The following is a 24,846-nucleotide window of genomic DNA, read 5'->3' on the forward strand; positions in this document are numbered from 1 at the left end:
ATAAGCACTATACTCTTAATAGCTCAACTACCTCAAGTGGCATAAAAGAAGCAAAATGGCTCTTGTGACAGTGTTAAAAAAGTTTTAATAAAAAGCAAAATAAAAAAGCTTTTTACAGAAAAAAAACAAGCTAAAACAAGAAGTTTTTGCTCTTACTAAAACACTTCACAAAACAATTACTTCTTTTGTTCTCTTCTTTTTCTAGTAAATTACTTAAATGAGACTTTTTAACTTCTATCTAATTACCTATCCTTAAGTTTAAAGTCAAGTCCCTAAAGTCTTAAAAAGTGTCTTTTAACCAAATTAAAGAGAAAAACTTCTACGCTTTTTTTCCTTTTAAAGAAAAAAGAATAATTTGTTTACTCCGTCAACAAGAAACACATCCCTACACCCAGAGATCACTGCTGGTCTTTCCCAGGAAAGGGCAAAGGCTATAGTCATGGCTCTGGGTATTTTCACTTCCAGCTGCAAAACAGCATTTCCAGTAGTGATGATAAAACTACTCGAATAACAGTGAAAAGGGAACTAGGTGAACATAGTTCAGCTGATCTCTTTAATTACCTGCTCAAGGAAATGACAAATTGAATGTAACACATCACTTCTCTCCACCAGAACTTGCCTGAGCTCACAAGTTTGTGTGACCAGCTGGGATGGTATCATTGACACCACAGGAGACTAAAGGTTAACCAAAAACTCATCTTCTTTTTTTTTCCTGATTTTTAGTTTCTTACTTGTCTAACTTGTTATGGCATAGCTGTAACTAAACTGCATTTCATCTGTAATTTCTAAATTTGATGTATTGAGCGCTACAGTTCTATATTCTTCAAGCACATTTCTATTCAACATTCTACTTCATACAGACACTTTGAACCCAACAAATTTTAGAATAATACTTTCAGGGGGTTACTATACTTGTCAAACCCCTTATCAAATGCTTTATTATTCTTAGCATAGTATCTCTTTCATTGTTTGTGTTTTACTTACTCAGATAATGAAAGTCTTTATCTTTCTCTGCTTTTCATCATCTGTTCTGATCAACTCTACAACAGGACCAGTTGTTCTTTCCTCTTTCTGCCTTGTTTTCACAAGTCTGATTCTCTACAATCACAACAGCCCTTTGTTCTGGACATGCAGTCCCACCCATTTGGTCGGTGGTACCCCTAACTCCTTTTGTGCCAGTCTGAGCTCTCAGCAGCAGCTAATTGAGTTGAAAATCGAGCCTCCCTCCACAAGCCTCTTCAGGCAGAGTGGTTCCCTGAACCAGCTAATTCTGTATCAGAGGAGATTTGATAGAGCACTGGAATATATGGCAAGAACTAACAGAAAAAGCAGAACAAAAAATCCCAAGATTTCATACAATAGCCTGGATTAGAAGGGACCTTAAATCTCATCTCATTCCAAACCCATGCCGTGGGCAGGGACATCTCCACTCCACCAGGCTGCTCTGAGCCCCATCCAACCTGGCCTTGAACACTTCCAGAAGAGACCTAGACAGGTAAAAGCTGATAGGGAACTACATAAAGCCACTCATTTAGTACACACAATCTCCCTGAAATGCATGCAAACTATTCCTAAAGTTGAAACACAGCTCTTTCTAAAAAATTAAAATTACTTGCAGGTAGGACTACAGACATCAGGACAGAAATCAGCTTCCTAATGTTTTCTTCAAACTGATTTGTGCAGCTTCCACTGAGGAAGGAAAAAAAGAAGAGGAAGAGCAGCAAAAATCTGTCATGCTCATGATATCTGTGCACTACAGATGAGGGATTTGTATTTTGGTTTCCTAGCAACTCTGAAGGCCAATTCAGCAGTGATTTTATACTGAGCACCGGTTACAGGGTTTCTTCATCTCTTCTCACAGAGAGACTTCAGAATCTTTAACTGCCTCCTTCTCTCCTTTAATGCACAGGTAAAGTGCAATCTTAGGCTGACTGGTGGATCAGTAACACCTACCTTTTACCTGCATTCCATCCTCTGATGATTTTTTATTCCACATGAAAAAATGATGAAGAGCTCTTAAGCTAGTGTTTAATCAAATTGGTCAGGGAAAATGAACAAATGGAAAGGAGAATCTGCAGATTAAAATGAAGCTATCATCAAAGAAGATCAAAGCCAGAGCTGACCTCACATCATAGCTATGGAGGACCCAGATGCAGTTTCTGCAATGTCTGTTACAAAAACTTGCCATCTTTGAATGGGAGAAAAACCAGGCAAGAATAACGAGGTTAATTCTAGACCTTGATAAGCACTAAGCTTTTAAAATGATATTTGGCATATAATTGCAAAATTCATAAAAATGCATCAAGAAATAAACACTGGGAGCATCAGTATTTATGGCTGGGAATATATTTTCCACTGAGAACAGCTCCAAAGCTGGCAGAAATGCTCCAAGCTTTCCATCACGCTGTCTGGCCAAGATGCCTCAGAGAAGATCAGAAGCTGACCTGCATGGATTTAGTCTGCACAACCCCCTGGCCTCCCTGCTGGGGCTGCCAATTAGTTTCAGTTGTGAGAGTGTTTTCTGCGATGTAGCAAGTTGCCAGTGGGGAACTGGATTAAGATCACCAAATTACTGCGCCTGCCAGCCCAGAAGTAAAGCAGTTCTCTTTTCCATTTACTTCTGGATAGGCTCAGCTGCAGTTTGAAAGCCTGTGCACCAGGACGGATGCACTGATTTACAGCATGGACCAACAGAAATGTGCTTTGTTCTGCCTCCAGACTTCACTGCTGAAAACAGTTTTACTCTCTAACTGCACCTGCTCTCTTCAGAGGGGAAAAGGCAGGGACCCAGAGCAGTCACCAGCATGGGTGGTCCTTGAGAAACTCTGTCACCTTCCTTGCCCCACAGAAAATCAGTTCAATTAAAACCAAAATGTGATGTTCCTCACGGTGCTTTATTTCTCCTAACTGAAGGCTGGGAATAAATGAAGCAGATCATCTGACACTAATGTTATTAATTTATTTTAATTCTTTGGTTTGCACTACACGTGTGGGAGACTCTGCTACCTACTTAGCATAAATTTGCAGCAAGATAATAATCTACTGAGAACAGGTAATTTTCCCCGTGAAGAGATGACATTATTCATGGTAACTAGAGAGAGCAAATCACCTGGAAACCGAATCAGCAGGGTGCTGCTGGCCCACTCCTCTTGCTGATAGCCTGTGCATGCTGCAGTCACAGGGTTTTAGAGAATTTATCCTCTACATGTGACTGAAGACATTTGACTCCAGGCATTTGGCAGGGACACTGTTACCATGAGAGTCTGTCTGCTTATATTGTCAGAGATGACAACAGCAGCCGTCTGAAATGGTGCACTCTGGACAATTCAGCTGCTGTAGTTATTAATTATGACCACTTCACCCCCACTATGGGTGGGCAAGTTGATTTACCACTAAAATGAGAGACTCTTGCTCCTGGGAGCATAAATCACAAGTGCAGCACAAGGTAGTGAAAAGCAGAGAGCAGGAGGGAGGAGAATGTGCTTTGCAAATCCTGAGATGTGTTTAATGCGTAGTGTTCCTTGGTAAAGAAAATTCCAGTTGGGATTTTGGTTCTTAAAAGCAAAGTTGTAAGGTCTACAGGCAGAGTTTGAAGGAAAGTTTGGGGAGAAATCGTTTGATCTGCATTTTTCAGTATTATGATAATATATTTATTATTTATTTTGCCATTTTTCACTCACTGCCCCTTTGGTCAAAACATCTTTCATTTTCTTCTGTCTTACAACATTCTTCCTTTAAACTCAGCTACCACATTCAAGTGATTATGTGGAACACAAATGTCAGAAAATTTAATCAAAGGGACTAAAGAAAGCTCATGGCTTTCCTGATTGTTTATAAGCATAGACTGTGTTCTGGATTTTCAAGTGCCTCTCAATGCATTAAAAATCTGCATATGAAAAAAATGCTGAAATGACTTGAAGATCAGAGCTTGCATCCTGGAAATAACTGTTTCTTTTTTTCAAAATTTGAATAATTTCACCAGAATAAGCTATCCAAAGGCTCAGGCACTAGGCCAAGGAGGTGTGGTTACAGGATAAGGCATAACTTCAGGCAAAATCCCTGGGCCAGCTCAAGTAACCACAGGGATAAATGCAGAGAGGGAAGGGCAGAGGACTTCTCTTGCCCTTAATTGTCTAAGTGAGCCTAAGGAGATTAGCTGCACAATTAGGGATCTAATTAGTGCCACTCCCAGCCAGGACAGCAGCCTGTTTTCATGTGCTTCAGTATTATACACTGAGGTCTGACCTGTAAATGGAGTTTAAACGCCCTGTGCAGCCCCCCAAATCCCACCTCACTCCGTGCTGCAGGACAGCACCCACACCACCAGACAGTCTGGGAATCCACGGGCACAGGATTTGCTTGTCAGGAAACAACTCTTGCTTTTTCAAAAACTCCTTTACAGAACAGCCCAAAAAGAAGTCATGCAAGAGAGGCATGAGACAGAACTGGGATGCAAACAGCAAATTGTAGAAGGGCTTGGGGTGGAAGGGACCTTAAAGCTCACTTAGTTCCAACTCCCTGCCATGGGCAGGGACACCTTCCACTATCCCAGGTTGCTCCCAGCCCCATCCAGCCTGGCCTTGGACACTGCCAGGGATGGGGCAGGCACAGCTTCTCTGGGCACCCTGTGCCAGCACCTCACCACCCTCTGAGGGAAGAATTTCTTCTTAGCATCCAACCTAAACCTATTCTCTAAGTTTGAAGCCAATCCCCACCTTGTCCTGTCACTCCACGCTCATCCTTTTGAAGCACTTGTCCTGTTCCTGGTAATCAACTCAAGAGAAAGACAAAAAATTTAATTTCATCACATTCAAACCACTCTCAGCCAGGTCTGTTCTAGCTGCAGCCTCCAGAGCTTTGTTGTGGGATGACCTGCTGCTGTTCACTGGTTTGTTCTGGTCACCTCTTGTATCTGACCCCAGCCCTGCATGCTCAGTGGGGACACCCAGGCTGCACCAAGTCTCCTGTGTTCTCTGAACCTTTTATCCACCTGTGCAGACAGAAGCAGCACACTCTTTTTCTCAGCATAAACACATAGGAACAATTTCCACAAGACCACAAAGGGTTTCTGGTGTGGTTTTTTTTTTCCTTCCTAATCAACCTATTTATTTTGCTAGTTGCGTGCATGCTAAGGGGGGATGCTTTTAGGGATGGCTGACTGTAATTATATAAGACAAGAGCAGAGAAGCTGCATTCAGATTCATTTCCTCCACAGCCAGAGCCTTGATTTTCTGAGAATTAAATTCTCATAATGAAGGGGAAGCCTTTGTGTGCTGCTATTGCTGTTTTACATCTCTCACTGCACCCTTTGAGTGCACACAAGTAATGACTGAATGATTTCAGGGTTTAGCTCTTGGAGTAAAATCAGCATCTCCAGGTCAATGTTACATAAATAGGCAGAATGTGTGCTGGTAAAACATGCACATATTGCTTTCTCTGCCTTGTGCAGCCCTGTTCTGGAGTCTCAGCAAAACCAGGGCACAGCCAAGAGATCAGAGAGGTTCACAAGAGAGAAACATCACTATAGAATCATGGAATGCCTTGGCTTGGAAGTGGCCTTAAAGACCATCTCATTCCAACCCCCCTGCCATGGGAAGGGACACCTTCCACTATCCCAGCTTGCTCCAAGCCCCATCCAACCTGCCCTTGAACACTTCCAACGATGGGGATTCACAATTTCCCTGGGCAATTTGTGCCAGGGCCTCACCACCCTCAAAGGAAAGAATTTCTTCCTAATATGTAATCTAAACCTGCTCTGTCGTTGTGAAGCCATTCCCCCTTGTCCTGTCACTCTGGTGGAAGTCTCTCTCCAATGGCCCAGAGGAACAGGCAGCAGCCTCTCCTGCCTCTTTGCAAGCAGGGCTTGGGAGCTGCTAAAGGTCAGACTTCACAGGCAAAGGGCCTGTGAGCACTGCAGAGAAGCAGGAATAACTGCAGCGTTCAGGAAGTCCTGACCTAATGGGCTCTGCATGGCTCAGCAGCTGGAAAGGAGCAGGGAAGGAGAGCCCCAAAGCTGTCTCACAATGCTGTTAATTCTTCATTCCCTCCTGCTGCAGTGAGAGCATTTTGGGCCAGGTGGATGCTGCTCGCCATCCCCACAGAGCACTCTGTGATAAGAGTAATTTTAATTTTCCTGTTTTTCCCCTTTTTAAACCAGGATAATGAACATGTCCTTTCCCTTGTGTTCCCAGACTTTGTCTGCCCTGCTCATGTCAGTGGCAAGTTCCTTGAGGCAAGGCTTGTCTTTTGCTCTTTGTGTGGGCTTTGTGCAGCACCACCTGACCTGGGAGGCACTGCCACACTCCAACATGAACAACAGACGCTGAAGCAATGCCTGGTTACAAAAATAAACACATGAAAAATACATTTATGACCCTTGTGTACAGCAAAGTGCTGCACACAGGCAGACATCCATTAAGAGAAGATTCAATATCACAGAGTGGTCTGGATTCCCTCAACCTCTTTTCTTCTTCCACCACTGGCAATATAAATACATTCCAGACCAGAATTTCTTAGGATTACTTAGAAACATCCTTATTTTATCCATCTATTTTCTATCAGATAGTGAATTGTATATTGCAAGAGATAACAGGGTTAAACTTCATCTGGAATCATAAATATCACAGGTTGTTTTAACATTTACTTGAGTATATTTTCTTTAAAAAAAATCTAAACAGAATAACTCCCAAACCATGCACACAAAAGTGAGGCACAACAGGGAAAAAAAATAAAGCAAGCTCAAGTGGAAACAATTTGATTACCATCAATTCCCTGAAGTACTGACCAGATAAACACTTGTTTAGTTTATAAGTTCTGACAAGATCACAACCCAAGGTAGTACAGCGGCAAGGGAGTGATTTTTCTATTTATTTATTGAAACTGCTGAGAAAATAATAAAGACAGGAATCAAAATCCATGTCTTCTGTGTAGCTACAAAATATTACCAGTAGGCAGACAAGGCAAACTCACTGGCATTGTTATGAAGATCACAAAGACCAACATGCCTAAAGCAACAGACAGTGAAAAAGTTGTTTGGATTTGAAAATCCGACTTTATTATATTTATAAAAGAATTTCCTATCAGATGTCTAAGAACTAATCACATCATCTGGTAAATGTTATATTTGCCCCCACCCCCGCTTTTATTTTTTGGCTCAGTTACGAAAAATATTTTTATTTTTTAAGTGCAAATTTAGCCTCCATTTTGAGGCAGCAAAAAGATTATTACAGAAAAGGGTGAATTAAATAGACAAAGAGTTATTGCTATTAAACTTTCTCCCAGTGCCTAAATATAGAAATTATAGCCAGATAAACTGCTTACGTAAAATCTCTTTATCACTTCTTAAAATGATGAAGTCTGGAGCTGCAGCAGCTTTTGCTCACAGTTTCAGAAGACTTTCTCCATATTGTTCAGTCACAGAGAACCTCCAGCCTTTTGCCCCCTTTACTCTTATTTCATTGCTGGTTTCAGGAATTTTGCAGGTCCCCTGGGTTATTTACAGCTCAGCTGGAGCTACCAGTCCTGCCTTTAGGAAACCTGCACTGAAACAAGCACCCCATGTGGGGATCAGAAACTGGACTCGATCTCCACTTGGGAAAATTCAACAACTGGCTCCAGTCAGGGACAAAGTGGTCCTAATCCAAAAGGAAGGATGCACATACACAGGGACTGGACTAAATGATGCACAAATGCATTCTGGGCCTAATGAGAAAGGGAAATTCTTCTCACAAAAATTTGCAGCAGGGGAAATCAAGAATTTGCCATAGTAGATGAAGACATAAACTCTTCCAAGACCATTCTCTTTGACAGTTAAAATTAACACAAAGTCTTACTCAAATACATGAAGTCAAAGAGACCATACAATTTAGAAGTTTCCAGCATTAGCCTTTTCCAAATTCTGATGAGTCCTATCCTTTTTTCCTTACACTGAGCCTTCAAGGACTAAGGTATTAAATCTCTCATCCATGTCATCTCATTTAGTTGGTACTCCCTGCTGAAAAAGAATGGACCCCTTGATAAAGATCACAAACACTATTTCAGGTCAGTCATGAGGGCTTTGCAGCTAAGGGGAAAATAAATTAACAGAGAGTAAATTTAACTTTAGCCAAGTCAGGACTGCAGTTTCTGTATAATATCATCTATCATCCCCTCCTCTCCTTGCTCACTCAGCTGAACGGAAATCTAAACTAACCTATTAATTTACCCAGTCCTGTCTCCAAATATTGAAAGTCCAAAGTGCTGCTTCAACCACAGTTTGGATGGGGTGAGGCAGATGAGTTCCTGGCCTTAACAGTAATCAGTTTTTAAAAAATAATGATCTGTATGTCAAGCTGCATCTGTCATAAAAATATATATTTTGGACATGTTCTTTTAAAAAAGTCCTTTTGATTTCAAAATGCTTTTCTTCAGTCCAAGTAGCATTTGAAATTCTTAGTCCTCTCCAGCTTCCATCAGGCTGTCAAAATGAGAAGCATTTATCCCTGAAAATTCTTAGTTCAGTATAAAATATTGAAAAGGTGATGTGGGGCCAAGCTGGTGACCTACATTTCAACATTCCTGAAATAACAATACAGAGGGGAGGCAGTGGACAGATGAGCAGGAGGAGACCAAAGTCATTAGATGAAAGATGAAAACAAGAAAAATTAGAGAGAGAGAGAGGTACATACTTGGTAAACCAGATAGGTAAGAAGAAAGGAGTGAAAATGGAATAAACAGAAGTGGAAAGCCAAAAAGCAGGAAGGATGCAGGGAATGTCCTGGGAATAAAATGTTCTGGGAGCAGAGGCAAAACTGAAGACTGTACATCATGTAGAAAGTCTCAGCAACTGGCTGGAACTGAGTCGAGAATTCAATGACCAAAATCTAAACATAAAATAAAAGAAAGGGATTGAGCCTTACATAGCCCTTGCAGATTATTTCTATTTCAGGTTAGGCAGTGCACTGCATCCACACAAGCAAGCTGGCATGATTTCCTTCCTCAGACCCACTGAGCTGGTAGATACTGCAGCTTCAAATAATTACTTCAGTGTGCTTTAAGGGCAAGATTTTTTCCATGATTCAAGAGGCTGTGAACCAAATCTCTGTGACACTTTCCTACGAATTCTTAGGAGCTGCTTAGGACCTTCATTTTGGGAATTTATTAAATCACTGTTTTGAAGACTAATTTTCATGAGAAACATAAATAACTAGGCTGTTCTGTATTCCCCTTTTCTGTTCTTTAAAATGTTATATATATTATCACAGTGTTTCTTAGACCACTAAAGATATGAATTTTAGGGCTGATATTTTTAATATATATATCTATATATACACACATATATATATTATATTATATTATATTATATATATATTATGCATATATAAATATGTATTCTATGTATTTCTGGTTTTGAAGGTTGGAATTATGAAATCCCATAGAAAATTGGTTATTAATTAAAAAAATAGAGAGAGGCTGTCGATATGCACAGCTGCATTTTCTAGCTCCTTCCATTTTAAACATTCTGCAGGAACCTGGTTCTGTATTCTGGGTTGCTAATTAGCTATTATCTTTTATAGCTTTAATCAATGAACTGCTAAAGCTAAGCCAGAGCAGTGCTGTGATTTGTAAATTAACCTTTAACAGTCTCAAAGAAGCAGCACTTTCAGCCCCTGCACATTCTTTGCTTGATGAGTCTTTTTTCTGTAGGTGAGGAAGGTCTTTTGAAGAAGGAGAATAGAAATTCACTGACATTTCAGGAAGAAATTGTCCTTTACTTACAGTCACAGTGTAAAGCTGCATCATATGAAATATGTTACAACTTAGGTCTCATCACTCTCTGAGTCATTTTCTTAGGCTCTTTCTCTTTAAACTGGATTTTTAGAAGACTAATTCAGTGGCCAAGAGCTTTGTGACAGTGCTGTGGGGCCCTTGAGAGCTTCTCCTGTAATGCCTGCCTGATTTCAAGACCAGTGTCTGTTCTAACAGTGAGACTCAATCCCCTCCAAAAACACTTTCCATTCCTTCTGTGCTGCTGCTGCACGGACTCAGAGATGCACACAATGTCCAATGGTTATTCCATGAAAAGAACAACTGCAGCTCTCTGTCCCACTCATCACAAGCTATCACCCAAGCCCAGGGTGCCAATCTTTCTTTCCCATGCTCAGTAGTCACTTCAAAATCAACACTGCCATTCCCAAGGCTATCTGCCTCCTGCAGACCTTCTACCATCTCTCCCAACTTGCTTCTCTCTACCAGATCCTCTGTGCTCACCTTTCTATACAAGATTTTATTGCTGTGATGTGGGAAATGGAAAGATAGAAACTGCCACAGACATTGAAGGGTTTGATCTGCAGCTTTGGGAGAAGCTTGGATTGATGTAAAAATACAACACACAGATATTAAGCAGACAAATAATAAACTTATGTTCCTATAGTTGTAAGTAAGAATATGCCTTAATTAAGTAAAAAACTGTATTAATAAGATGGTGAAGGGTTTATAATGTAGGGGTGTGGTTCTATAGAGTAAGCTAAGAGTTTAGATGTTGTAACAGAAGCATAGATAGTAGCCTATTGAATAAAAGTATCCACAGTGCACCAAAATTAAGTAAAGGTGATAGGTTAGAAAAGCAAAATAAACTTTGTGACAACTGTCCATTGGATTAGAAAGTTCTATATTGCCTTGTAATGAAGAACTTGTGACAATTTTGAGCTATGGCTGACTGCTTGCTCTCTTAAATCTCACAGTCTCTGAGATTGATGTTTATCTGAACAATAAATTGTTTTTAGCCCAGCTGTGGTCCCATCCCTTCATTAAATAATAGTGTCCCCTCTCATGCCCTTAGGTTTCTCTGCTCAGATCTCTTCTCCTTGCACAACCATCCCATATCTCATCTGGGTCCTTCTCACAGTTTCATTGGAATGAAATATTTCTTTCAGATATAATATTCTGATTCAGGTTGGATTTACTTGCTTGACATCCAAATTAGTCTGTGAAACAAAGAATTGGGAATGCCACAACTAACAGTGGATAATTATAATGATTTCTTTCCCTATCAAGGCATTCTTGGACATTTTTCTTAAAATCCACCCAAGAACCCCTGTCCTTTCTTCACAGTTTTCCCACAGTCATTCTGCTCACAACACCCTACCCCAAACCAGCAGTACAGAACTCACTAGGAAGACTGACTTCACTTTGCAGGAAATTTTGCTTATTTAACATATTTACAGTTGGTTCACATTTAGTTTTCTGAATTCATAACTTATTCTGCATATCATGCCCCACCAATGGACCTTGTCTGCATTCCAGGTGATTGCAGCAGGAACCTTCCTCTGAGAGCAATACAAATTTATTCCAGAGGAACTGTAGTTCCCAGTGTAAACCCAGGGCAGCCTAGGAGCATATGGGCAAGGAATATCCTTAGCTAGCATGGCACATGTGAGAAGGTCACAGGCAGGAAGTAAGAAACAGCAGGAAAAACAGAATAAAACCAGGAAAGTTGTGAGACACACAAATCTCAGAGGACAAATGCTGAAAGATTCAGATTTGGGGTGATGAGATGCAAGAAGCTTTGTATAAAGGGACTTTATTTATCCTCTTGTTCCACCAGCCTGCCATGGGACACCTTCCACTGTCTCAGGTTGCTCCAAGCTCTGTCTAACCTGGCCTTGGACATTTCCAGGGATCCAGGGGCAGCCACAGCTGCTCTGGCACCCTGTGCCAGGGCCTTCCTACCCTCACAGGGAAAAATTTCTTCCTGCAGTGCTCCCAGTCAGTCCATGATGGTCTGTCTGCCATCCTTCTGTCCTTGGGAGAGCCCAGGCAGTGCAGACAGGTTAAAATAATTGCACTGCATCCAACTCTGGGGCCCCAGAACAGGAAGGAAGAAACAGCATTGCCACCTCTCCTCCCCAGCTAATTCCCTGAGAAAAGGAAAAGAAATAGCAGATATATTTAGAAGAATGTTACCACAGCAAAATCTGAAGTAGAAAATGAGTGTATTTTAGGATGGCATTTGCCTAGGCAATCCTAATTCTGTCCCTTGTGCATATTTATAAGGGTAGACACTGAAATCCTAATTTCCTGAAAGTCCATGGGCTATTTGACATGGACTTCAGAGATGCCAGTATTTCACCCACAGCTTCACCTACACTCTTACAAATTTCAGATGCAGATTTTATCATGAGATCCTTTCCTCTTTTACAGAGCTGTCTGAATGGAAGTCTTTTATTTCCCCCTCTCTACATATGGTGTGTGGCCCAGTGCCTTATTTACTGCACACATATAAAGTCTACATTGAATACAGGATTTGAAATTTCTCATGACTATTTTTCACCACAAATCCTTATTGTTCTCCTGAATCTTACATGTGCTGGGAAAGCATCTTTAGATTGTTTTTGTCTAGCAAAAATGCATTTTGAAGCATTTGCGTTGCACCACTTCTGTTTTGTAGATTGGAACCAGCAGCACAGAGAGATACACACAGATTTGTCTAATGCCTACTAACTCTAAGCTCTGAATTATTCATAAGTCTGATTTATTCAGATATCTTCAGTGTTTTATGTCTAGAGCAAAATTTCCGTTCATCTTAATTTCTCTTATGAGCTCTCACCATTTTTGCCAATCAAGCTCCATTTATTCTGAGTTAGTTATCAAAAAAACAGAGTTCACCCACATTAGTGGTCATCTAAAATCTGACAGAATTGCCAAAACTGCCAAAGGACATAGAGCAGAAACCAGAAATGTGTCTTCATTCCCTGATCTCACTATCTTGCATGTGGGGGACTAACAAGATGCCCCAGAGTGCTAAACTCAAAGCCAGAGGGAGTTTGAACCTTCTTGTCCCAGCTCACCCAGAAGTCTCCCAGCTGCAAACCTACAATTGGTTGGACTGGTGCCTAAGAAGATGCAAACACAATTTAAAAAAATGCCACATCCACAATCACTGTTCTTTGCATGGATGAAATATTCAGTAAAGTCAACAGGCATGCTGTCAGTCAAATAAGGGCCAGGTTTTGCTTGGGCAACACATATTTTCTGAAAAATGTGTGATGATGGAGTTCAGCTATATATTGGGAATTAAGGATTTACTGATTTAACACTTGACTTGTTATTACAGGTCTTGAACCTAAACCAAAAAAGGAAAGAAGCACAGAAGTAGATATCTGTGGGAAACTATAGGCAGGATTCTAAAGCAGTGGTAGAAATTTGCTAAATATGTGATGTAGTGAGGCTACAAAAGCTAACACAACCTTTAATCCTGAGATTTCCCCATGAAACACTTTGCTATGAAGGATCAGGGACATCTAAAGCTTTTGGTTACAAAGAGAGGAGAAGAATACTCTCTGAATCCCCCTACAAAAAAAGAAAAAGTCTAATTAATGTAATATCAGGGTCACCACTTGGGAGAGGACAAAGACAAAACAAAATAATCTTCTTTGTGCTGGGATGCATTCATTGCACAAGTGCCTCACAAGTCATGGAAGGAAGCAGCAATAAGAGCCAAGGGTTACTGCTGCTCAAAGAGATTCAGGTTCCCAAAGCAAGTCTAAAATGACAAGACCCAAAATAGAATAGCAAGCAGGACTCCAGACAGGGGAACAGGGCTCTGGGACCCAAATGCCACTGGGCCTCCTCAGATGACAGAACCATGCTACCTTTGCACTTCAATTCTGGTGCTTGGAAATTGGCAGCACCAGCATGAAAACATCTGGGAGGATGTTTGTATCCATGCTGAACTGGGCATGAGGCAAAGCACTGAGTGCTCAGTCAAGGATGATCAGCGCAGCCAAAAGCCTGAGGGAAGCCTTTGCAAAGGTTGGAGTGTTCTTGTGGTGACATTTTCAAATGCAAGCTCAACAGTCACACACCCTGCATATTCTGCAAAGGCTGTGTGCTCCTGCAAAGCCTGCAGCAGAAGGAAGGGCACACAAACCCCATCTGGTCATAGCCTAGGGCTCCATTATACATCAAATTAATTCCCAAATCTGTTTCTGCAAACAGCTCTTCTGCAAGACCAGTGCAGGTTTTGCTGGGCACCATTAATCTGTGGATGTTGTAACTTGATTACAAATCCTCACATTGTTCCTCAGCCCTTTATCCAGGTGAAATTCACATTTAAATAGAAAAAAAGGCTTGCACCAAAAAGATTAAATGAAGTAATTATCATTTTTGCTGCTGGAGACCCCACTGCCCAGCATTTGAGCTGCCTCTGTGATATGGGCATCACTGCTCACATCAATTCCTGACTGAGTGCTCACAGAGCTGCCATACAGGGCTCACCACCCTACTCAGAGCATCCACTGAGTTTACAGTTTCGTCTGGACATGGCTGAAAACAGTGACTGACTGCTCCTCTATGTCTCTATATTATTTCTGCTCCAAAATCAAAAGTGAGGATATTTTTTTTATGCACTGTAGAACATCCAGGTGGATTTTTTTTCTAAACTCCACAAGAACCTTCTGCCAACTCTTATTCACTGCTGTGAAGTCATCAGTCAGTGACAGAGTAAATGAAGCTACATTCTAAACCATGCTTTTTGTCAATTTATTTTGACAAATAAATAACATTTTAGTTTCCATCATCATGTATTAGTGAATGAAAATAGCTAGAAAAAAATTAGGTCTGATTTCACCACAGAAAAGTAAAATGAGAAGAGACATTCAAAGAGACTTACTGGCTTTGTAAAAATAACAAAGGGAAAACTGATAAGCTCCTAGCCCAGTTTTACAGTTCTTTTGAAATGGAGGGCACACCAGCTCTGGAATACACACACCTGAATAGACACATCAGAACTGAACCATTCTTCCATTATTCCATTACACAACCTCCAAAAGCTGGGTGAAAGCTGGGATCAGGGACTCTTATCTCCAGTGCTCATCTGAGACTGAGTAAAGAAAAAGTACTTTATGCTTTATTGTTCCACTCTATTTCGATTCCACAGAATAATTGACAAGAACTTTATATCCAGATCACAGAATATTCTGAGTTGGAAGGGACCCACAAGGATCATCAAGTCCAACTCCTGAGGGAATGGCTCATATCTCACACAGGGACTGAACCCACAACTTTGGGGTTCTTAGCACCATGCTCTGACCAGCTGAGCTCATCTGAGGGTCTTCCCTCAGTGATACAAAACAGAGGAAAAGGTAAATAGCAGCATTAGGAGGTCTACTGCAGTTAACATGCAACCTTCACAGATATTCTGGGTTCTCACATCCTTACCTGCTGTAGCACTGGAGACTGTTGGCCACTGCTGATCAGGCCCTGCTGCTCCTCCACGCAGGACTCCTGCCTCCTCCATATGCACAGCACTGGGTAAGCAAATATCACAGTTGGGTTATACAGCTCCCTTCTGCCCTGGACTTCACAGCATTTCCCTTTCCTGCTACTTTTTAAAATTCATACCTATTTCTCACTGTGCAGCTACTCCTACAGTATTGCATGAGTTAGCAGCATGAGAAGCAGCTGCTTTGACTTGCAAAAAATACCTTTGATTATTTACTAAAACCCAGTCGTGGAATAACTTACAAAACAAACACACCTGCAGGACACTTCACTCTCATTGACTGGGAGTCACTAACAAGGAAGTGACACATCTTTGCTATTAGGATGTAGCAACATTAGGCAAATGATTAAAAAGTTGGATTTAGTTCTGAGCTTCTGTCATTATGCCATTTTAACAAATCCCACCTTCCTGGGTTACTGCACATTTCTCGTGAGCAATTCCAGAAGAGAAATGCATTTTCTCAAATGCAAAAACTAATACAGCAAATTTTACAGTGTCACATCATGAGCCCTGGGCATCAAAAGCACCAATTTGCACCTTACATGGAAGGAAAAGAAAAAAACTGCTATTTTAAATACAAAACCAAGCATGATGTTCATATGCTGTTCCTTAAGAGAAACAGGATTCCATGACTGTGTCCCTGCCTCTGCTCACTGGCTTCACACTTCCAGCTGAACTTAAGGGCCAGTTTCATCCAAATGTGGCAGACATCAAGGGCACCAAATTTCTACAAGTTTTATGAAAAATCGGCATTTAATGAAAACCATCAGCTGGGCAGGGCACACAGGCTCAGAATCTGAGATTTCAGGTAAGGACAGGGGCTGCTGGTGTGAGAGAGCAGAGGAACATGTACAATTTCCCAGAAGGGCCTCATTAGTCTTGTGGGATTAAAAAAAGCTCTTACTTTTCATTAATTGTCCAAGTAGCTTCAGATAAGATCCTGTACTTTGTATAGAAAGGAATGTGGATCCACAAGAGCATGCCTGACTCAGGACCAGCAGATAAGGTGCTCAGGTAGGCAGAATTCCTTCTTCAGGATCTGCTCCCCAGACTGTTCATTGATTTTGCAGTTATAGATTACAAAAAAATTGAAAGTCACAACGGGAATATAAAAGAAAGAAAACAGCTTGCCCTGCAGGCCACAAACTCAAGCTTGCTCTGTCTTCCTTTGTTTTTGGTCCTTGAGGTTTAGATTCCTTTTTACACAGCATCTCAAAGTCACTCTGTGTCCTCACTCACATGAAGCACAGTGTGACTCTGAATTTAGGACTTCAGTCTCATAAAAACTCTTGGATAAAGGTACAGCACCACTGCACCAACAATCTGAGAAACCCATACAATCCTGCCAATAGGAATGACTGCAGCCTCAGATCTGCCTCTACACCTCTACAGGAATCTTATTCATCACATCAGATTGCACCTGAACATAGATCCAGTTTTCTAGGCTGCTCAGGAAGAGTAAAAATATTCTTTGATTTAGGCTCTACAGATGCAATTTTAGTATAATTCTCTTTATCCAAGTGTACTGAGTAGAAAATTATAGCAGAGACTGCTTGTGGTATTAGGCAGCAGACTTTCAAAGATGTCTAAAGAGATTTGGACAAAAGCCTCACTTTTCCTTCTTTGAAAATCCATCTCATATCTTCACAAAGTCCTTTCAACTGTATTAATCTTCTTGATTGCACCATGTGGTTAATAAACCTGCTGCAGGAGCAGCTACTTTTATGGTAACGAGAAACAAGAAGATGGAAATGCAGACTGACTATTGAAACATCAGCACTGATGATTACAGGGAGCTTTAAAATAAACAAAAAGTATATAATGACAATTAAATGATTCAATAATTGGAACAATTATGCCTTGACAGTCAATGGATACAAAAGCAGAAGGTAAAAAGAAAGAACAGCACAGCTCTAGAGCAGTGCAATAACAGCGTAAGATGCAAGTCAGACTGAATCTGTAACATGTGGAGATTGGAAGTGACAGCAGCAGCACTCAGGTGCTTTCCATCTCAGCAGAGATATCATCAGTCTATGGCATCAGAAGAAACTTTGTCCTTTTCACAGAGGAAAAGGACAGAATTCCCCCTCTCTGGAGAAACACCACACATACCTTTGCATTCCTGCCCTCAGGGATGCAGAGTAGCGCCAGTCCGGATTGGGGTGTTTTGGCTGTAGAAACAAAAGCCCAGGACAATGCTGTTAGTGGCAGTAAAACATGCTAAAAAGCATCTGCATCTGGCTAATTTTGTCAGAAAAACCTATATGGATCTAGTCAATTTTTGTGAATTGCCAAATCTTCCTATAAATCGAAAGAAACTTTCACATGGGCACACAGGGAGTGGCAGTGCAATAAACTTGTCTGCACGCCAAGGCCTGTGGCTAGAGATGATCTCTGTGGAACAACATTTAATGCTGCAAACTGCTGGAAAGTTATTTCATACATTCATCAACATTTTGGGCATAGGATAAAAAAAAAAAAAATCAGAAATCCAGAAAATACATTGTTTGTTTACCTGATAAGGCGAGGAAACTCAAACTCCTGTACTGAATATTATCTACCTGAGGGTGTAAAAATGTGAGGGGACGTGGGGCAGTGAGGTTTCTGCTGGAATTCAGTGTACTGCAGAGGACTGCAGTGAATGGTATCAGATTTGCAGACTGCAGCAAGTCTTTTATTAAGGACAGACATGTCCATAATACCAAAACCTATTAGATTCTCCATATTCATGAGAGGGCATAAAAGGTAGAAGGGGAAAATAGCCAGCAATACCCTTTGACCAACCAACCTCAGCATATGCTGATGTGCTGCAGCTAAATAAGGAGATAATTAAGAAATCCTCTGTTGATCAAAAATTGCTCCAGAAAATAGTTTTCACATTGTCAGGGGACTGTCACTGTAATTTTCAACTACAGCCTATGAGTGCAAGCTCAGGTCCCTTAAAATTAAGCCCTGAGGACATACTAAGGTTATTTCTCAGGATACTAAAAACATTATTCTGTGGGTGATAGTGTAGTGAGTGCTTAAGTTCAGGCACTGGAATCCAAAGACAGAACTTATATCCAAAACCATAATGGACTACATTCATTCCTGATGTGTCTTGCACAGTGCCAATCACACAAATAATAAATGACAGTAATGGTTTAATTCTCTTCAAATTATTGGAGGCAGATCAGGAATGAATTTGACCCCATTACTTGAAAGAGAAAAAGAAAGTGTTGAATGTTGTGAATTATTTAAAGCCAACTCTGTCTTTCCTCTTGAGGTTTGGCATATGCTTTTCCCTGGATCAATAGGTTTTATTCAAACAAAAATGGAGCAATTACAACTTACAGTATTGCTCTATCACCACACTTCCCAGGTCCAGCATCACTCAAGGCCGAGATGCTCTTGGATGATGCACATACAAGTATTCTTTATGGTCTGAGCTACACAAAAGGGAGGAGGAGGCTGCTGTTTGCAGCCACACATTCAACCTCTGTGCTAGCAATTTCCTTCCCATTTAGCCCCCTGTCCTCTGTCATGCTCAGGTTCTGCTGAGTTTAGCAGAAAGTGGTTTGACAAGAAGCCCATTATGCATGGTTCTAGTCTTTTCTCATTAATTCCATTTTGGCCCCAGTCCCAGGGATGTCAAAGAAACTCTAAAGTCAAGCACGTAGTAACAGTCGATGGAGGAGGAGAGAGAACAACACACACTGACCAGGTCCTCTCCTACTTCACCTTTCTTGAGTATGAAGGGTGCTGACACCAGATTTGTCTTTTCTTCTGCTGGTTTTTTTTTTTTGTTTGTTTGGTTTTTTTTTAATAGCAGGAGAACTGCTGGACTTTTGTTCTCTTTTGCAATTTGAGAGGTGCAGGTTATTAACTTGTACAGGCTTGTAGGCAATGTGAGGAGGAGGAATCTTACCACAGTCCCAGGCAAAACACAGATGAAGTGGGATTACAGGAAAGCACTGAAAAAGTCTGACACGAGTTGGGTAGGAGTGAGAAAAGAGGAAAACGACCACTCACTCACAGTACACGGATTTTTGGGTTTTGGATGAGAGCTTTCCAGCTCTTGAGTAGAAGATAAAAATCTATGTTCTGTTTGCAATGGGACATCAGATCTTAAATAGGTGATGGTGGCAGGAGAAACTCTTTAGTTAGAAATTAAAGATTTTTTCACTTCACACGCACGGAACAAGACTCCTCATGTCAATAAAAGAGAAATTAAGAGACTGGTATTTTCAAGGCTTACTCTCCAGAAGCTCTGGCATCTTGTGGCTATTCCCAAAGAGTTTTCTCTTTGCTATGACTCCTTGGGTAGGGCTTCAGTGCTGTTCCCAGAGGAGCAGAAGAAGGAAGGAGGGAACAGGATGAGCAAAATGTACTCTGGAGGTGGAACTATTGCCACAGTTGACCGTCAGAGGCTGTGGGGGTATTTTTAACTATGAAAAAAAAAAAATCAATATCTGTGACTTCTTTTTGAAGTCATTAGAGGAAGAACCAGAGCACAAGGCAGTTGGGCAGCAGCCTGCCTTTGTGCAGAGCTATTTTCACCCAGTTTTACCATGGGCTTGCTGCTTGACTGGGTATTTTCAGAGCTCAGCAAGAGGCACATTCATCCCACACTTGTGTTACCACAGGTCAGTGTCCTGCAACTGACAAAATCAGTGGAATTTCTATTTTGTCAGCATAACTGGCTTCTCCTTTTGTTCTGCTACAGACTGTAATTCTTTCAGTTTCTCTGGCCATAAGAGAAAAGTTGTTTCAATACATCTCTAAACGAGCCCGGACTAGAAAAGCAATAAAGTATGACCAGTAACAGAAGTTGGGCACAGCAGAAGCAGCAAACCTATTCAGTAATATCTCTCCCCAGCTCAGCTGCAGCAGTGCTGCTTCTTAGAAATCCATGAGCAATTCACAGTCTACAGGCCTGGGCTGGTTTATATCTCTGGTTAAGAACAGTCCACCTTCACCAGACCCCTCCCTGAAACCTGCCAGGAGAGCAGCTCAGAGCAGAGCTGGCTCCTCAGGCAGCCCCAGGGACTGCACAGCAGCTCTCAGTGGGCTCCTCTGCAAAGCCCTGGCACAGATTTGGCTGTGAGACGTGCAGTGTGTCCTAAACCAACCCCCCCAGGACAAGGTACAGCTGTGTGAGTGCACAGAGGGAGCACAAAGAGGAACAGAGGCTCTGAAGGGGTCTGGGTGCCTCCCAGTTGTAAATCCCCACATTCTCACTACGTCACACAATGCTGATGAAGACAATCTTGTTCCTTTTACCTCCCCAGCTCATTACAAGACTCTGTTTATCACAATCCAGCACATTCTACTAGCTTGAAGTTAATTTTAGCTTGCCACTTCCCTCAGAGATTTTCGGAAGCCACGTAGCAAGTCCAGCAGTCCTGTCAGTAGGTGAAAGAAATCCCATGATCCAGCACAGAAATAATCACCCATTCCCTTTTTTCCCATCAGCTGCTTTTTCTGATTCACTTACAGCACATCATCATCATCATCATCATAGTGTGAGACAAGTCAAAATCTATCCAGGTGCCTGTAGAAGGGGTTCTCACTGCACCTCATGCCACCAGTTTGCTCCTGCTGCTTCTTCCAGGCACCAGGCACCAGGCACCAGGCTCACCACAGACATCAGTGGTGCTGGTCATAAACAACCAACCCCACTGGGAAGTCTGATAATGTGAATGAGTAATGCAAAACAGAGCCATCTTAGGAGCAAGAAAGCTCCTGCAAAATGTCACACAGTTGTTTTCAAGTGGGTTAACTGAAGAATTGTTTAATTGGTTTGTGGAGAATAAATTTAGTTGAAAATGTATTGTTACAAACATTTTCCTCAGCTCTCTTTTTTACCTAATACAGTAAGAATTTCTGCCTGGGGTAGGAGAAATTTCTGATTTTTTAAAATTTTGCCCTGATCCCATATTCAATGGATCAATGCAAACACTACCTTTCACTTCAGTGCTTGCTAGAACAAAACCTGCTTGAGGTAGAGAAGCATGAATCAAATGTTTACAAACAGTTACCAGATGCTGAGACTCATAAAAACATCCTGCTTCATTCTGATTTCCACATAAATGCACAACAGAATGACATAAGGTATATTTATCAAATGGATCTGCTTTGAAGCATTAATAAAAGCCTTTTAGAACCCCTAACCACATAATGGTCTGCTTATTTTCCAGTCAGACAATGCTGACAGGTATGAGGAAACAGAGGCTTCCATTCCTGCTTCCCTTCTGTAAATGTTTAGAATTAACTTGATGTGGAGAACAAACTATTTAAAAATGTGTTTAGCATTCAATAAATCAAAAAGGAAACTGGGAATGGGAAAGTCTGGGAATGTTCATTTGTATTCCTAACGCTGAGAAAACGGAGGGGAAGGGAACAGAGAAGTGCTTCTGTAAAGTACATTTAATGAGTTCCAAGAGGAGGAAAACACCTCTGCTTAATCTTGGATGCAGATTTCTGCTGGCACAGCAGAAGCCTCAAACCCAGCGCCTGACTGCCCTGAAGCACAGAGCACTGTCCCTGCTGAGCTGAGCAGCCTCAGACATTGCCATTAAACAAAAGAACAAACATTTCTAGTTAACCTTTTCAATGTCAGCAGGGCTGCAGAATTTCTTAAAGGCTTAAGTTCTTGAACTGAGACTGTAAGACATTCCACCATTAATACCTTTAAATCCTCTGAGATAAATCTCCTGGACAGACTGCTACAAACAATGCTGTGGGGTTACTAGGTTTAGACACTTCAAAACATGCTTGCATTTAAAGCAGTATCAAAATGTGTTCAACTCAAGTGTGGCTTTCTTTTTTTCCATGTGTTTAGCAAGCTGGTTCTGAAGTGAAAAATACAGAGAAAGAGACAGAAGCAAACAGCTGTAAAACTCCAATGGATCTCCTGGGTCTTACCACCATCAGTGTGCAGTTTTTTTTCCACTTTCTTTAAAAGTGTCCATAGGGTAACACACTTTATTTCTGACCAACACATGAAACGTCATGTTTTTTCATCCACATGTGTCACCACACAAAAAAGGATACAAGGAAATGTTTAATATAAAGAGTTTAGTTCTATCAAGTATCCCGACTGCCCACTCCTCATTAGGAATGTGCCAGGCTGCCTTCTGGGACAGAAAACTCCTGTTAAAACATTTTGGTTTGATTGTTATTTCCTGCATTGAAGGGAAAAGGCTGTCATGAGATGCACGACACGAGAAATGAGCTTAACTGCACAGGATGTAAGAACAAAACAGGAAAGATGAAAAGAAAAACCAAGGACCAGACACTACCCAGACATCGTTCAGCATCTTCACAGGAATTTGAGGAAACAGACTCCAGACTAAAGCACTGAAACCCTTCCTGAAAATGACAGATCATCACTGCAGCAGTGTCCAGTAACAAAATCACAACTTCTTATACGACTTCTTCATAGAGTGCACACCCCTCCTTCAAAAGACAGGAGTCCAGGCTGCCCATAACACACACAGCACCAGAAATGAAGCCACAGTATTTTTTTATCCCTTTATTTTGCCTACACTGCCTGCCTGGTCCCTCTGCAGTAGTTATCTGATGAGAGAGCAATATCCATTAACCCTGCACCACTACCCTTATCACCAGCCTCCTGACAGCAATAACCATGTCCAAAATTTGCTGTGCAGCTGCATTAGTACATTCCCTCTTTTACAAAACACCCTTGGTCTGAGTCATACTTATCAACCCATAAAGGACTGTGCAGGTAAGCAGGGTGAACACAGAGCAGCAGCTATGTTGCAGAAACAAGCCTCCATTCCACCATCACAACACCAGCAGTAAAAAAAAGGAATAGCCACACAAGAGTCAGAACTTGACCAGGTACAAAAAAGCCCCTACTTAACCTTATTGCACTTGTTTGCACTTCTACTGTATCCTTCTAATGACCCAATAAAGTCAGTCACAACTTAGTGTAATTATTTGCATCTTCGACCTTACCAGTAAATATGAAAGGAACTAAGACTCATTGCCCCAAATGTTACTGAGATTAATCCCAACTAAATTGGAAATATTTTTCCTCTCACTGTATAAACAACATTTTTTAAACATTAGCCACTGTAAAACCTTAGGTATGATTATCTGTGCATAGTAAACCCATTCACCCAGTTCCATCAATGAACAACCAATAGAAAATCAATTTCCAAAAACTGTGTGGAAGAAAAAAAAAAAAGAAAGGACCTGTTCACATTATCCAAAAGTAGCACACAGATGAGAGACTGACTTTGTAAATTGGTGCAAGGACAATACTGCCTTGCCATGCCTCCCAAGTGAAGGCACAGGCTCTTAAAGGCTGATTCAAAGTTCACTTTAACTAAAAAGAGAAACACAGTTCTCTGAAAATCTAATAATACAAAGATCATTATCCTTAAAATGTAGAATTCAGTGTTGCTAAGCAATTGATGGCATCTTCAGTGCTAACGCTGAGCTTGAAACAGGAGAAAGATGTGACTTTCAGTGTGTAATTAGCTAGGAACTACTAATTAGTGAGTGCCATTACATTCAGCCATTTCCTCATGTGCACATGGCCTTGATGCATCTTCACAGAATGTCCTAGCACAGGACAGGTTAAGAAGCAGAAAGCAAAGAACTTGTGAAGAGTAAAACTTGTCAGAACTTCACCTCTGTTTAAATCATACAGAATGAGTTGAGTAATTGATTCCCCTTTTGGATGACAACTCCACACTGGCAGTTGGTTCTATACATTTCTCTGCTTTTGTTCTCCAAGTTTGGGCTGGCTTTGCTGCCACTGCCTGATCTCTGCTGGTAATCAAAACTTGCTAATTCCTTGCATTCAATGGAGTGAGTCTCAAAATGTGATAGGAATGTCTTTGTTAAATTGATTCCCTACTGGTCTTGCATCCAAAGTGAAGTCATTTTCAGTTAGTGCTTTTCTTCTTGCGCACCTCCCACCCCAGAAATCAGCTATGAAATGTGTGTTTCACTCTTTGATTCCTCAGCACACATGCTTATGCAGTATGTCCCATATTCCCTCCTATATCAAACACATTCCAGGCATTTTATTACACTCAGAAAAATGTTAAGATACAAAACCTGCAGAGAAAGAGAAAAAGTACTTCCCCTGTACCCTGCCACTGTGATTAACAGAACAATAGTGCATTAATTTTAAATGGATTAATGTTGAATGGATGACGATTACTCACTAAAAGCATTTTTATGGAAGACTTGCTGGTCCTTAAGATAGGGCATTTTTGTTCAACAAAAACCAGTTGCTAAAGGTGCTAATATTTTCATATGTGAAAAAGTAGAAATAAATAAATAAATGAGTGCTATTTCTATGGCAAGAATAGACAAGGCAGGCTCCTTTCTATCCCACCAGTTATTTCCCTGACTCTCCCCTGTCTGGGGCATAGTATACATTAATGCACAAACTGATCTTACACCTGCCACAATTATGGGATACAAACAACACACAGTAATGGCAATATTTTCCTTTTGTGCACCAGAATTAGTCTCTCCTGTGAGTGCTGCTGAGTTCAGTCCCAACACGTGTAAAAAGGAAACTGCACAGATCATGCAAACCACACACCAACTGCAGGTTT

General features: G+C 41.1%; 1 protein-coding gene across 5 annotated transcripts in view; it reads right to left on the minus strand.

Moving 5' to 3' along the window:
• LOC128795543 (protocadherin alpha-C2-like) overlaps positions 1–24,846 on the minus strand; it is a 93,155-nt gene that overhangs the window by 22,911 nt on the left and 45,398 nt on the right. For all 5 annotated transcript variants that reach the window (XM_053956382.1, XM_053956381.1, XM_053956380.1 and 2 more), the window contains exons 2-3: positions 17,375–17,433; positions 15,199–15,287 (exon numbers count right to left, since the gene is read on the minus strand). In XM_053956382.1, the coding sequence (XP_053812357.1) occupies positions 15,199–15,287; positions 17,375–17,433 (148 nt within the window). The remainder of the gene's footprint in view (positions 1–15,198; positions 15,288–17,374; positions 17,434–24,846) is intronic.

Source organism: Vidua chalybeata, chromosome 15, assembly GCF_026979565.1.
Source record: "Vidua chalybeata isolate OUT-0048 chromosome 15, bVidCha1 merged haplotype, whole genome shotgun sequence".
NCBI classification, from domain to species: domain Eukaryota; kingdom Metazoa; phylum Chordata; class Aves; order Passeriformes; family Viduidae; genus Vidua; species Vidua chalybeata.